This window comes from Geotrypetes seraphini, chromosome 5, assembly GCF_902459505.1.
Source record: "Geotrypetes seraphini chromosome 5, aGeoSer1.1, whole genome shotgun sequence".
In the NCBI taxonomy this organism is placed as follows: domain Eukaryota; kingdom Metazoa; phylum Chordata; class Amphibia; order Gymnophiona; family Dermophiidae; genus Geotrypetes; species Geotrypetes seraphini.
Genome location: NC_047088.1, coordinates 247818228 through 247834174, shown reverse-complemented (window position 1 = coordinate 247834174; position 15947 = coordinate 247818228). Strand labels below are relative to the sequence as shown.

The 15947-nt window shown below is 42.3% G+C and overlaps 1 protein-coding gene across 1 annotated transcript in view; it reads right to left on the bottom strand.

Moving 5' to 3' along the window:
- Positions 1-1278: 1278 nt before the first annotated feature.
- CCDC14 (coiled-coil domain containing 14) overlaps positions 1279-15947 on the bottom strand; it is a 172560-nt gene continuing 157891 nt past the window's right edge. The window contains 3 exon segments of the mRNA XM_033945697.1: positions 1279-3688; positions 8615-8747; positions 12199-12417. Coding sequence (XP_033801588.1) covers positions 2635-3688; positions 8615-8747; positions 12199-12417 — 1406 coding nt within the window. The 3' untranslated portion in view covers positions 1279-2634.

Sequence of the window (15947 nt, the reverse complement as noted above, 5' to 3'; positions counted from 1 at the left end):
ACCTTAACTGGTGGTCTAGCGGTGACAAGGGGTAGGAGCGATCTTCCTACACTCCTGCCCCGTGCAGAGCCGTTATCGAAAATGGCTGCCGTGAGTTCCCGGTATAGTCTCGTAAGACTAAGGGAACTCACAACAGCCATTTTCGATGATGGCTCTGCATGGGGCAAGAATGTAGAAAGATCACTCCTGCCCCACGTCACTGCTAGACCACTAGGTAAGATCGATTTACTAGGGGGGGGGGGGGGTCCTGGCCACAAAACCGCAAATAGTCAAAACCGCGTGTGCCGAAACTGCAAATTAGGAGGGAGGAGTGTATGTTCTTACCTTGATATCTTTTCCAGTACATAGGTGTGCCATCTGGACAAGTGGGCAATTTCCCCCTCGCTGCAAATTTTGCAGAAGAAATCCACTCTGGATTTTTTTCTGTGATCCTCTAATTTCACTGGGAGCTCTACTGCCACCTACAGTTATTTATTTATAACATTTCTAACACGCTTAAACCTAAGTATTTTACAAAATACATACCGTACATTTACTTAGTTTTCAAGTGTGCAAAAGCTCCAAGACTAGGTGAAGTAAGGACATGGGAAACTTCCCAAACAAATGAACAGTTCTGCTCTAACAAAACGCTTGAACAATGAAATAACCACCAAATGCCAATAGAAGCATCAAAGGAGCTCAGGTAGTACCCTAAAGGGCTAACTGGCATCCAAGATACATACTTGGAGAAGAACAGAATAAGATAGTAGGCAGGCGCAGGAAAGACAGGGCAGGGGTCCAGAATGACACACCTATCTACTGGAAAAAATATTATCAAGGTAAGAACATATCTTTTTTCAGCAACTAAGTTGTCATTCTGGACAAATGGGATGTACAAAAGCAGTCCCAGAAAATATGATCAAGTAACTGTTTTAGTTTACTTTTGTGATTATGATAAACATACCGAGGGCCTCAAAATAGTACCTGGCAGGCCGCGAGTTTGAGACCACTGGTCTAGAATGTCTCACCTATTGCACTGGAAGTGATATTTTTCTATATATAGGGCTCCTTTTACTAAGCTGCGTTAGGGCATTAACGCGCAGAATGGCGTGCGCGCGCTAGACCTCAACACCAGCATTGAGCTGGCGTTAGTTCTAGATGCGTAGCGCACGATAATATCCTGCTTGCACTAAAAACGCTAGCGCACCTTAGTAAAAGGAGCCCATAGTGTGATGCACTGTATTTTCAAATTCTGTAGTTTTGTATATCAAGTGAAATAAATCCAATCCAAATCATAACCATCCTTTCAATTCCTCTTCTCCAGTGTAAGAAAATCAGAATTATACATTTGATTTTATTTAAAAGCAAAAACAGATTACAGTGAAACCTATCACTGGCCCTGTTAAGGTGTACATTTCTAGTATAGACATATAGGTGTGTAGCTCATAAAATGAAAGACTTGATATAATGGCGATAAAAACTGAGGAAGAAGCAAAATTGTGTTCTTATACCAGTCCTCAATAGCTTGCATAACATGTCTTGTAAATACTAGAATTTCATTGTTTAAAAACATAAAAATGCCATAATTTTGTAGCCAGCAAGTGCATATTATAGAAAGCTAAATATCTTTCCACAGTCCTCCAGCTCAAAAATTAAAGTAACCTACTTCTATATATTTATTCTGTCCAGGTCCAAAAGTACATAATTTATTTCAATTTTATTTAAGTCAGTAATTGCTTGTGTAAATAACTTTAACAGCTAATATGTAACACACACAACATGACATTCTAAACCTAATCATTCATATAAAATTTTAAATCTTTGGCTAAAAATATTTTAGTTAAATCATGACTAGCATGAAAAGCTGTCTTAGCAATTAATGCTACAGTAAGGAGTTAGAGGAGTTCAGGTAGGCTTGCCCAACCTACAGCCCTCAGGCCAGAACCCAGCCTGCCAAGTGCTTTTTTTCTGGCCCTCAGAAGCTTGGTAATTCTTGTGGTACTTATAACAAGATTCCTGGTCTTCCAGTTTTAAGTCTCACAAGATTTGAAAGACCAACCTGAAATTCTGGCATCATGTGGCTCAAGCTTACAGAGAGCCGAGTCATGGAGGGAAAACAGGAATACCAATGTTTCTTCTACTGGTGAAGGCTGGGGAAAAGGGAAAAAGAGTCTACATGTGTTAGAGAGACTAGGTGATGGCTGGGGGAGGGTTATATGAGATAGAAAGACTGAAGGTGGAGGTGAGGAGGGGGTTAAAGATGGATTGTTGCATTTTACCACTATTTGATGAAACATAGTAAACCATGATGCGTGTTTTGGTCCTCCAAATGTTAGAAAATATAAAATGTGGCCCCCCCCTATAGAAAAAGGTTGAACAAGCCTGAGTTAAGGCAATCCCTGCAGGCACTAATACCAAGAAGAAATCCTTAATGGTATTAATTGTGCTCAGGAGGGTTTTTTGCTGTTTTAAATTTAAAAAGACAATACATTATTTGAATTTATACAATGTCACGAGTTTTTGTTTTAGAAGCTCTTATTAATGATGTGATGGACCTCTAAAGTAAAAAGACTGCATGATTTCCAAAACAAATACACAACCACTTGCCATAAAGAATTATTACAGAAAAAGGCACAGTTATGTTAATGATATCTTTCATTTATTCAGGAAGCCAGTCTGCAACGTCCTTTGTAATCTAGCAATGTTAGCATCCAAAACAGCTAGCCCATTCCTAAAATCCTGTTCATCATGTGATGTAAATGTTGAGAAGGAAGACAAGCTCCAATCTGACTTTCCTGATATGAAGTCAGAAGCTGATAAAACAGAGCTGTCAATGGAAAGTCTGTTTGTGGGTTGTACAGTTTTTGCCTGATCATGTGGCAGAAAACTGAAAAAACCATTAGCAGATACAGAACTTTCTACCTTACTCGAAAAATCAGTAGGAAAAATATTTATTTCCTTTGATTTTATTGGCAACCAATCATCTTCTAGCTTAGTTCTCTCCATCATTTCAGAGCTATTTGCCACAATTTTGTTTGAACCAGTGTTGCCAGTATATTTATCATCCAAAATTTTCTCTTCATCTTCTGACTGCCCAAGAGCTTGGAAGAAATTCCTAAATCCATTATTCTTTTGTGAGTCAGAGACTCCAGTGTCATATTCCAAAAGTCTAGAAACTGTACTGGACTGTGGTGAAGTGCACATTTTCTTTTCTGACACAGCTGAATATTTTTTGGAAGGACTGCTCAGTAGGGGTATACAAGTGGTCTCATCTAATCTATGTTCATCACCCTTCACTGTACCAAAGTCACTGTTTGTTGCAGCATTCTGCTTTGAACGGGTGTGGAGAATAAGAGGCGACTGCTGACCTGGCAAGTCAGTAACATTTTTGGAAGCTCCCAGAGATTCTTTAGGTATAGGGAAATTCTCATACGCTATGTCCGGGACACTGACGTTTTCATAATTCTGTTCTGGTCCTTCCATATTACCACATCCGTTTGAAAAAACTGGCTCAGAGCTGGTCAAAACTTGGTCATTTTCTAATTTTTCTAGATAATTCATGACAGAAGTACTAACAGGGCTCTGGTCATCCTGTAGCTGTTTTTCATAGACATTCAGTAGAGACTTTGTAAGGCATTTTCCATGCTTACTATGGAAAGTGTCCACAGTGAGATCAGACAAGAGCTTAGCCATACTGCCTTGCAAGGTTCTGTTAACAGTAATGAAATAGGTTAGTAAAGTCTCCCACAGTTCTGCCAAAATATTACATAAATGTTGCACAGGGTTAAACAAAACCCATACTAAACATGTTGACACATTTATGTTCAATCATTACTAAACACACTGTTGGATAAAAACACATACAGCAATAAACAAATTAATGAGCATTATTTATGCCCATCTTAAAGTACAAATTCTAAAAGTATCTGCAAGTGTAAATAGCTGCATTTCTACATATGGACTGCATACATGTGTAAATGATAATCTCAGAAAGCTACTATTTGCATGTGAAGATCACACAGTGAAGAGATTTCAAGGGGCAAGATAGAATTCTATTGTGCTCAAACATGTCCTATCTATCTATATTCCCCAATTTATTTTATAAAGGAAATATGTATAAATTTAGAGGGAAAATTTCCCCATTGGGTGTTATTTCAGAAGAATGTAGAGATTTTTAAAATTTTTTATAAGTGCTCATTTTGGCCAAGGGCTTTACATGAGGTTTAACTGAGTAATTCTACTCAATCCCCAGTTGTTCATTTCTGCCTCCAAAATGAAGATAACACAATTATAGCCTTACTACTTAATTGATGGCACTTATATCCTGCTGGGGCCGATCCTCTTCAATATGTTTGTGAGTGAAGGAAGAAGGAAAAGGTTGCCTTTTTGCAGATGATAACGAGATTTGTAACAAAGTAGACACTGAAGAGGGAGTGGGAAATATGAAAAAGGATCTGCAAAAGTTAGAGGAATGGTCTAATGCCTGGCAGCTAAACTTCAATGCAAAAAAAATGCAGAGTAATGCATTTGGGGATTAATAATCAGAAGGAACCGTATATGCTGGGAGATGAGAAGCTAATATGCACGGACGGGGAGAGGGACCTTTGGGTGATAGTGTCCGAAGATCTAAAGGCGAAAAAACAGTGTGACAAGACAGTGCTACCAGAAGGATGCTGGGCTGTATAAAGAGAGGCGTAGCCAGTAGAAAGAAGAAGGTGTTGATGCCCCTGTACAGGTTGTTGGTGAGGCCCCACTTGGAGTATTGTGTTCAGTTTTGGAGACCGTATCTGGTGAAGGACGTAAGAAGACTTGAAGCGGTCCACAGGAGAGCGACGAAAATGATAGGAGGCTTGCACCAGAAGACGTATGAGGAGAGACTGGAAGCCCTGAATATATATACCTTAGAAGAAAGGAGGGACATGGGAGATATGATTCAGACATTCAAATACGTGAAGGGTTTTAACATAGAACAAAATCTTTTCCAGAGAAAGGAAAATGGTAAAACCAGAGGAAATAATTTGAGGTTGAGGGGTGGTAGATTCAAGAGCAATGTTAGGAAATTCTACTTTACGGAGAGGGTGGTGGATGCCTGGAATGCCCTCTAGAGGGAGGTGGTGGAGAGGAAAACGGTGACGGAATTCAAAGAAGCATGGGATGAACACAGAGGATCTAGAATCAGAAAATAATATTAAATATTGAACTAAGGCCAGTACTGGGCAGACTTGCACGGTCTGTGTCTTTATATGGCCGTTTGGGGGAGGATGGGCTGGAGAAGGCTTCAATGGCTGGGAGGGTGTAGATGGGCTGGAGTGAGTTTTGATGGAGATTTCGGCAGTTGGAACCCAAGCACAGTACTGGGTAGAGCTTTGGATTCTCCCCCAGAAATAGCTAAGAAGAAAAAATTTAAATTGAATCAGGTTGGGCAGACTGGATGGACCATTTGGGTCTTTATCTATCATCATCTACTATTTTACTATGTTACACATGGAAGTACTGTAATATCATTTACATGTGGAATTAGCAAAATTAATGCCTCAATATGAAAATTGCCAAACTCGCACTGTTTATTTTTTCAATGTATGTATTTCTAAAATGGATGATCCTGCTGCATATGTGGGCAAATTCATATGCACATCTGTACTTTCTTATATGTGTTTTACAAAATGTTTCATGTTCAGCAGATCCTTTGTAAAATACTGCTGTAATTGAGCATGACCAAACCTGGGTCTCTCAGTCTGATCTCGACATTTCATGTAAAATGGGCCTTCCCATGTGAAATGATGAGGTCATCCCACATATACCAGGATCCTCATTAGTTACTTGGATTTAAAGATTTTACCTGACCATAAGAGTAGAAGAAGTACTGTATACAGTATACTCGAATATAAACCAAGACAATCTTTTTGACCCCCCCAAAAAGGAGGAAAAAAGGTTGACTCGAATATAAACTGAGATTAGAAATTTGAGTATGTGAGTGTCGTAAGTAATGCCATAATTAATCACTAATTTTTTAGCTGGGGCTGTTTCGAGTCCAAAAAAGCTGAAGGGCAGCCAATAAATTTTTTCCTACTTGGGGCCACAACACCAACCAAAGTTTCTGGACTTCTATCTTCACCAGAACAACTGGCCTCAGTCACACATGCAGAAAGCAGAAAAGCCCTTTTCAAATACAAACCCACAAACTAAAAGACCTATTGTACACAAACAAAATCCTAATGTGCCAGACTCTGCACACAGTACAATTCAAATTATAAAAATAAATGTAAATTTTCAAAATTGACTATTTCAATCACTAAATTGAAAATAAAAACATTTTTCCTACCTTTGTTATCTGGCGATTTTATTTTTCTGATCATCTTGCTCCCTCTTTGTTCTTAACTCTGTTTCCAAGGCCTCCTTATGCTCTTGCTGTTTCTTTTCTCTCCATCGTCACCTCTTGCACTATATTCAGTTTTCTTCCATTTATCTGCCTCCATCTCAAATCTATCTTTCCAGCTTTTCCCCTCTCCTCCATCTATATGCACTATCTCTTCCCTCTCACTTCCCTCCATGTGCACCATCTCTTCCCCTTCTCTCCATCCAGGTGCACCATCTCTTTCCTCCTTTTCCACTTTCTTCCATCTATGTGCCACCATCTCCTTCCTCTCCTCTGCCTCTCCCATTCAGCATCTCTCCCTTCTTTCTCCCTCCTTACTCCCCCTCTCCAGTTCTACCAAATGTTCTCCCCACTAGGTTCCGAAGCATCCTCACCACAAAAACTACAAGGAGGTCACTGGCGTGGGAGTGATTCTCTTGTCCTGCCTGTGGCCTCCTCTGCACCATTCCTTTGCTGCAGTCCGTCCAAGCAGAAACAGGAAGTTGCTTCAAAAGGGGGGGGGGAGTGGACTGCAGCAAAAAAACAGTACAGAAGAGGTCACAGCAGCGCTGGAGAATCGAAGAACAGTGGCTTCGGCCATTTTTTTGGCACAAAATCTCGGTTTATATTACAGTATATATGGTATACTGCTTAACTTGCCTAGTTTACAGATCAGAAACTGACTGTAAACTGATATAACTAGGAAAAGAATAAACTGTACAAATTAGACTCTACTTTCTATAATATTTTGCTATCTAATTCTTAAGTATGACGTTTTGAGACAAACATTAAGGATCATCAAGAAGGCTTACCATAACTACTTTCCTTCTTCCTTTGTTTACTTAGCTAAATAATAGAGTTCCACATTAATGGGGCAAGAAATGATCTATTTACGCATGGAGCAGAATAGGAACAAGATATATTTTTGCTATGTATACACCACCATCTGGTGGTCTTTAATGAGTAATACAATAAAATACATCTTCTTGATATATAACAAAACCAATACAACTTCAGGGTGAAAGGGAATAGGACTTGCATACCGCTTTTTTGTGATTGCATATTCAAAGCAGTTTACATATGAGTATATAACAGGTACGGTACTTATTTTATACCTGGGGCAATGGAGGATTAAGTGACTTGCCCAGGGTCACAAGGAATAACACTGAGATTTGATCCCACCACCTCAGGGCAGCACCCGGTGAATAGAACAGCAGAATCAAAGCTTTTTACTTGAGTATGTATACCCTGGAGAGTCTTATCCCCATCATCTGACTTTAAAAATCCTCTTGGGTAGAGCATTTATAAACTTGAACTTTTGTACTGGCATAGATTTGAAACATGTATCTATAAAAACATGAGGGATTCAAAAAAAATTAGCTAAACTAAATCCTCATTGTAACAGAATAATTCTTAGTCTCAGCTCAAATTTTCCTTCTATTTGATTAGTCTCATATTAAGAGGTGCCAAAAATAAATTGACACTTAAGTTCAAAGCTCCCCAATAAAACAAACAAAAAATCTCAACCCCAAACAAACCCATTTTTATTATAAAATCATTAATATTTTATAACTTACCATCAAGAAAGCTCAAAGCATGTTGCAATCAGAGCTATTCCCTTTAGTATAAAATCTTAGAAATACTAAGTTAGGTTTGGTGCTGAAATACTGATGGTATGGAAAGAAAAAGGATTCAAACTGTTAACTATGATGAATGCATTACAGGTCCACCCAAACGCTTGCTCTATGGAACCTGCATCCTTTTCCAGGCAGAGATCCCCTAAGAAGCCACAGAAAAATTTGAACTTTTGTCGAAAATAAATGGAAAAGAAAAATAAAGCAGAGCAGATCAGAAAGACCTCTGCATGGTTCCCTTGCAAAAGGAAAAAAACTGAAGAGAGTACTACACTGAAATGTGGGAGATGTGAGTGTCACTTCTGCAGAATCTGGAGTGGATGTAACAATGTCTGGTTGTGGTCAGTGAATTGTTTCTTTCCCTCCTCGTGTGGAGACAGAGGGCTGATGGTTGTGGCTTGTCCAGAGGAAGAAGCAGACTGAAGGGGGTGGATGTATTCCTCAGCGCAGGAAGACTGGCACATGTCTACAAGTTTGTAGAATTTTTTAATACTTAAAGGAAAGTTCCACACTGGCAGCTTTCAAAGGATGTCTGAGGTTTGGCTGTATCACCTGATTCTCAGTGAAGAACAGAAAACAAAATCTGCACAAATCTTGTAGGAAGGGCAATACTATTCAAAAGATAACCACAAAATATTTATCTTACCTTGTTAGCTTACGCAGTCTGTTCACTTCTGCATCACGCTGTCTTAAGGTGATACCCATAATCTGGTTTTCCTTTTCAGAGGATTCTACTTTAAACTGCAAGTTCTTTAGTTTTCTCATAACTTCTTCCACTTCTAAAAATGCCAAAAAGAGTTTAAAGTTTAATATATACATATGGAGGTTTAATGATAAAGGCAAACTTCAAAGCAAGTTCCACATAATCTGTCTGAAAATTCTTTACTCTGCAGATGGATGAAAGTATATGCATAGTGGAACATGTGTACTTTTACATGCATTTGGCAGGTGTGGGGACTGAAGAAAAGTTTCCTGAGAACCAAAGCCCCATGCAGATTTTTGCATTTTCAGAAATTACATATTGTATGTAACTACCACTATCACCTTGGTGAAGGTCCAGGGAAATGTTGCTAGCCCAAAGGGCAGGGCTGAAAACTGATAATGCTGACCCAGAACATGGAACCGTAGAAACTTGCGGTGGGCCAGAAAAATGGAAACATGCAAGTACGTCTCTAACAGATCCAGGGAGGCCAGAAAATCTCCTGGAGCCACTGCTGCAATGACTGACTGCATGGTCTCTATTCAGAATTGAGGAATCTTAAGCGCCGAATTCACATGCTGAAGATCCAGAATCGATCTCCAGTCTTCTGATCCTTTCTTTGGTTTGATAAAGTATACAGAGTATCTGCCTGAGCCCGAGAGGTCATGTGGCACCGGCTCTATAGCTCGAATATCCAGCAAGCACCGAGCAACAGTCTGGACTTTGCATGCCTTATCTGGGTGCCTGGACGGAGAATCCACAAACCAAACTGACAGAGGTTGGGCAAATTCCAGCTTGTAGCTTGACCGAATAATTTTCAAGTCCCACTGGTCTGCCAGGCAGGCAGAAACTCAGAGAGCTGACCCCCCTAAACGCAGAGGGGCATGTGGCTCCCTAGTCTCATTTTGTCTTTTAGGCAAGTTGTGCAGGATAGGCGGTGGAAATTTAGGAATGCCTGTAGCCCGCATACCGACCATGGGAACTTTGTGAAAATATCTGCGATGAGGAAGAAACATATTGCTTATAGTCAAGAAAATTTATTTGGGAGCCATGAAAATTAGAACACCCAGAACCCCGGGAGGATCTGGCTCTACTATCAGGTACGGTCTTCGGGTGACGGTCCAATACCGAATCCATGAGGTCATCCAGTCCCTTACCAAATAACTGTCTCTTGAAAGTTGCATTGGAGGTGGAAATTACCAGCCCACTGCCGAACCCAAAGCATTCGGCATGTCGAAATAGAATACGCTGACACCTTTGACAGCACTTTCAAAAGATCACATAAGGTCAAAAGATCACATAAGGCATCTGCCATGTAATCTGTCCCAGCCATCACAAGCTGAGAAGGAGGCTCCACCACATCAATCTCCAGCATACATAGCCGAGAGAGACAGGTGAATGCCACAAAGGATGTCACCACTGCTGCCTTAATTTGCTGTCTCAAAAATTTTCCTGAGGACCACATCCACTCAGCGGTCCTGCATATCCTTCAACACCACTCCCCCAGCACCAGGAAGAGAGATGCACCTAGTCACCTGAGCCACTAAGGAATCCACCTTAGGCTGTCCCAGAAGCTGCTGGAACTCCTGCGCCATAGGATTCAAATGAGACATAGCCCTAGCATTTCTCAAAGGACCTTCTGGAGAGTCACAGATCAGCTTCCAGATCCCCTAGAACAGGAGTCAAAAAAGGAACAGGCAGAGGGGAGCTCCCCGAAGGCACCCCACCACCCCAGACGCCGACGGAGGCAGAGAACTTCCAGCAGCAGAACCTCTGGTCTGAATCTCATAAAGTCAGAAAACATATCAGGTCCCTGTGGCATAGAGTCACCCTTAGATGACTTAGACTTGCGTTTCTTAGGCTGTGGAGGGTCTGCCGCCTGGCTGTCCAAAAAACCAGCCGAGTCAAGCCCTGAAAGCAATGGCGGCTGCCCCACTAGGCTAGCTGAGCAAGGAATCACCTGCTTCTGTGCACACGACACGTGGTGTAAAGACACTCAAAAAGCGCTAAATTTGTGAAAATCTCGCATGAGATCACAAAAGGAGACTCTATCCCAGCAAGTTTCCTGATGAAGATGCAGGAAGAAGAAAAGAAAAAAAAGATTGCTAAACATCCAAGATGGCCGCTGGCACTGAATTCATGCCAAAAACAAGCTAAAATAAACACTTCCTGAAAATAAAAAAACCCCTGCAATTTTAGGATTCTTCAGGTGGGGGAACACAGGGGAACACTTGAAAACATAGAAAACACCTCAAAATTAACTTTTCAAAATTGCTATGAGAGCCTGTCAACTCTGCTGTATTCACTGTTACCAGATGCTTCCAGCTTTGAGTCAGTAACCGGCTAGAATTCACTGCCACATGGTGAGACAGCTTCAGGGACGACCCTAAGCTCCAAGGATTACTATGTAGACTGGCCAACAGGTACCCAAAAGGGATCAGCCGGTCAGCTACAGACCAAAGTCTGTGAATTTGCAAGTAGGCAAAGCCTCCAAATTGCTGTAGACACAAAAATACCTACAAAGGGGACAAAACTATATTGAAGTAAAATAATAAAAATCAGGAGAGCAGAACACACGGCTGCAGCCATGCGTGCAGAAGGAAAGACTGCTAGAGGGCGCTAAGCTGACCTGTGAAGTACACTGGAGGCAATGTGAAAAATCCGGAGTAGATTCCTTCTGCAGTCCAAGCGAGTATGGGGAAATAACCCTGTTGTCTAGAATGTCTCACATATTGCACTGGAAATGCCATTAACCTAATTTTGATAAAAATGTTACTTTCTTCCTTTTGCCATTGAAAGGCAGAATACTAAATATAGTAAGGAGCTAACAGACAATAAGAAATAGAATAATATCGAATGAGGACAAAAAAACAAGGAGGGGCCATACTATGAACAGATAAGACCAGAAGTTTGGAGGAAGAATCAAATTTGACAGTCAGCAGAGGAAGACCATATGCTAAGAAACACAGAAGTACCACAGCTGAGAAAAACTAAATTGTAGCATTCTATAGTTCTTGAGGTGGATACAGAGAAAACCCAGGAAGACCAGCTAAAACAGTGGTTCTGAACTACTAAGCACTCTGTTTTTCTGAAAATCTATAATGAATAAGCAGGAGACATACGGTGGAACCTCGGTTTGCGAGTAACCCGGTTTGCGAGTGTTTTGCAAGATGAGCAAAACACTCAGCAAACTTTTGCCTCGCAAACCAAGCATGTTCTGGTGTACGAGCACCTCCCCCCTGCTCTAACCAGCATCGCACCCCCCCGAACCGGCATCGCAACCCCCCTCCCCGTGAATGCCCCCCCGCGAGAACCACAAAGCACCCCCATGCTGAAAGCGGCATCCGCCCGCCCTTCCTCCCAAACACGGTCCTTACCCCTTCTGCTCGTTGTAAGGGTGAATATGAGCTCCCGCCTCTTGCCTGGGCTGGGCCTTCTGGCTCTCGTTCTCTCTGTAGGACTTATTTTCAAGGAAACATGGTAGTAAAATGCCAGGTCAAATAAATACAACCTATATTGAGAATACTCACCTATTTTAACTTTTGTAGCATCTATGTCACTTTGTTGCTTATTGTGAAGCAGCTCTTGTTCCTTTTCCTGGATGACATTCACCAACTTTTTGTTTTCTACTTTTTGCTCATTAATCACCTTAAGGAGTTCTTCATTCTTGCTCTGCAGTAATTCAAGACTCTTTTGAGATTCATTCAGTTGGCTCTGTAATGTCATGTTCAAGGACTGAAGAGAAACCACTATCATAAGAAACACAAATTGTGTAAAATAATGATGAACCCCAATTTTCAAGTTATATATAACTAGGAAAATGAATGTACTCCAAAAGGTCACTTTGAAATTGAACTCCTGAAGGCACAACTGAAGTTTTAAGCATATGTGGACTATGTTATCAATTTATATTAATTGTATATTACTTACAAAACATCCACTTACTAGATACGCATCTCTTCTGATTTTACAGCTCCCATATAAGCTTCAGAAATGTTTTTATTGGGTTTTATTAATCACCCTCATGAAGAGATTCTACCAAGGCAATTACAATTCAACATAAAGCTTATAATTTTGTTAACAGTAGTAAAAAGACCAAATATAAACATACCGTATTTTTCGCTCCATAAGACGCACTTTTTCCACCCTTATAAAGGGGGTGGAAATAAGGGTGCGTCTTATGGAGCAAATACCCCCCACCCCATTATCTTTTTTATCATTCTAGCGCCCTTCCTCGCTGGATGCAGATGCCTGGTCCCTGCGAGCAGTGACCGCTGCCGCCGAGTCCTCTTCTTTTTCCTTGCGGCAGAGCAGCGCACAAGGCTGCCTTCCCGGTCCCGCGCCGCTTCTCTCAATGGAAGCAGCGCAGGACTGGGTAGGCAGCTTTGTGCGCTACTTTGCCGCAAGGAAAAAGAAGAGGACTCAGCGGCAGCGATCTCTGCTCGCAGGGACCAGGTAGCTGCATCCGGCGAGGGAGGGTGCCAGAATGATAAAAAAGGTAATGAGGAGGAGGAGGCCGGGGCCTGCCCTGCTCTGCCGTTCCAAATTAAAAATAGGTACGGGGGGGGGGGGGAGAGGCAGGGGCCTGCATGCCATGCTGAATTAAAAATAGGGAGGGAGCAGAGAGAGGGTGGGCCTGCCTACGGGGAGGCCTGGGAGGGGGAAGGCTTGCCTGCCTGAGAGGGGGAGGCCTGCCTGCCTGGGAGGGGGGAGGCCTGTCTGCCTACCCTGTTCCTACCTGCCTGCCAGTCACCAGGCTTGCCTGCCCTGTCTCAGCCTACCACTAAACCACCAGAGGAGGGACAGGGTACAGAGCCTGGCAGGGAGGGGGGATAGGGTGCAGAGCTTAGAAAGGAGTCTGGGATTGGGTGCAGAGCCTGTCAAGGAGAATTTGGTTCAGAATGTTAGTTTTCTCATTTTCCTCCTCTAAATCTAGGGTGCGTCTTATGGTCAGGTGTGTCTTATGGAGCGGAAAAATACGGTAATACAATGAATGAAGTAAACTCAAAATCAGCAAACTGAAAGTTAATAGGACAACCATGAAACAGTTTCAAAAATATACGTATTAACAGCACTAGCATTCATATGAGAGATAGAGAGAGATAATACAATGTCAGCATAATACTTATGAAACACCTAATAAGCACATATTAGAACAGTGGTCTCAAACTCAAACCCTTTGGGGGGCCACATTTTGGATTTATAGGTACTTGGACGACCGCAGAAAAAATAGTTAATGTCTTATTAAAGAAATGACAATTTTGCATGAGGTAAAACTCTTTATAGTTTATAAAATTTTCCTTTAACAGGCTTCCCCCATGTCTTTCTCAATAACATACTATGTCCCCTAATACTGTGCAAAATATAAAGACAGTAGATGTAAATTTGAAAAAAACTGATACATAACAATCACCACTTTATAAATTAACAAGTAGAAATAAAATAGCGAGAAATAAGAAAATACCATTTTATTGGACTAAACCATTTATCAATTAGCTTTCAGAGGCCAAATCTTTATTCAAGACAGTATAGTATACTGCTGTTATGGTATCCTCTCCTGACCTGAGGAAAGGGGTTTAGTCCCCACCAAAGACTTACTGTATTTCCATTTCCTATTTATAAACTTTTAACAATACAGTTACAATACTACCTGATTCTACATAAAGCAACAACAAAAAAAAATTATTTCTACCTTTAGCCTTTTCTGCTTCAATCCTCTTCTCTTCACTTTCTTCTTTCTATATAGCGTTTGTCCTCTCTCCCTTCCCAGCAACATCTGCCCTCTCTCTTTGTCCCTTCCACCCAGTCTCTGCCCTCTCTCTCTCTCCCACCCTTTTTCTGCCCCTTCCATCCAGTGTCTGCCCTCTCTCTCTTCCATACGGCATCTTCCCTCTTTTTATGTCCCTTCAATAAACTGTATATCCTGTACCCTTTCTCTCCTTTGTACATGATTCATCTCAGCTTCACCCCCTCTCCATTTATCTGTCTCCACCATTTCCCATATGCTCTGGCAACTCTCTCCTCCTTTCCTTCCTTCCCACTCCATGGTCTGGCATCTCTATCTCCTTCCCTTCCCTCCCCCCATGCCCTGGCATCTCTCTCCCTCCTTGTTCTGGCAACTACGCTCCTTCCTTTCCCTCTGGTCTGGCATTTGTCTCCTTAAGTTTCCCTTACCTTCCCCCCATGCCCTGGCATCTCTCTCCTCTCCTTCTATATCCCCTTCCCCTCCATTATCTGGCATCTCCTCTCCTTCTTCTCTCTCCTTCCTTCCTTTCCCCTGGTATGACATCTGTCTCTTGCCCCCCCCATATGCTCTGACATCTCTTCCTCCCCCTCCATGGTCTGGTATCTCCTTTCCTTTCCCTCCTTTCCATGGTCTTGACATCTCTTTTTCCTCTCCTCTCCCTTTCCTAGTCTTCCTTCTCCCTCCTTCCCTCTCTCTCCTTAATTGGGTGCAGCAGCAGCATTTTTCTTCCCCCCCAACTGGGTGCAGCAGCAGCAGCAGCATTTCTCTTCCCCCCAATTAGGTGCAGCAGCAGAATTTCTCTTCTCCCCCACTGGGTGCAGCAGCAGCATTTTTCTCCCCCCCCATTGGGTGCAGCAGCATTTCTCTTCCCCCCCAATGGATGCAGCAGCAGCAACATTTTCCCCCACCCCCCATTGGGTGCAGCAGCATTTTTCTTAACCCCAACTGTGTGGAGCTGCAGCATTTCTCTTCCCCCACAGTGCAGCATTCACAATTTGCTACAGGCTAAGGCGGGAGATAGGGAAGCGACGGAGAACGCTTACAACTTGCTGCTCTTGCTTGCTTTGGGCCTTCCTCGCTGCCAGGTCCTGCCTTCACGGAAACAGAAAGTAGACAGGACCCGGCAGTGAGGAAGGCCCGAAGCAAGCAAGAGCAGCAAGTTGTAAGCTTCCCTCCATGCCCTATGTCCCGCCTTAACCTGTAGAGAATTAAACCCACGCTCCAGGGCTCTAATGGTAATACTGTGTGTGCCGGCTTCCCTTCTCTTCCCATCTCGGGATGTAACTTCCGGTTTCGGAGGGGAATAAAGGAAGCCGGCGCTTTAAAAAAAAAAAAAAAAAGAGTCAGGCTGAGGCGGGAGTCAAACATTGAACTTCCGGCAGCTCTTCAGGCTGTGCCGAGCCAATCCGGGGAATCCCCAAGCCAGTGACAGGGTTTAAAAAAAAAATGTTTGAGCAGCGGCGGCAGCAGGATTCACAACCGGTGGTCATCTAAATTAGCCGGGTGGAGCGCCCGGCTAAAAGGCTCTAGGGA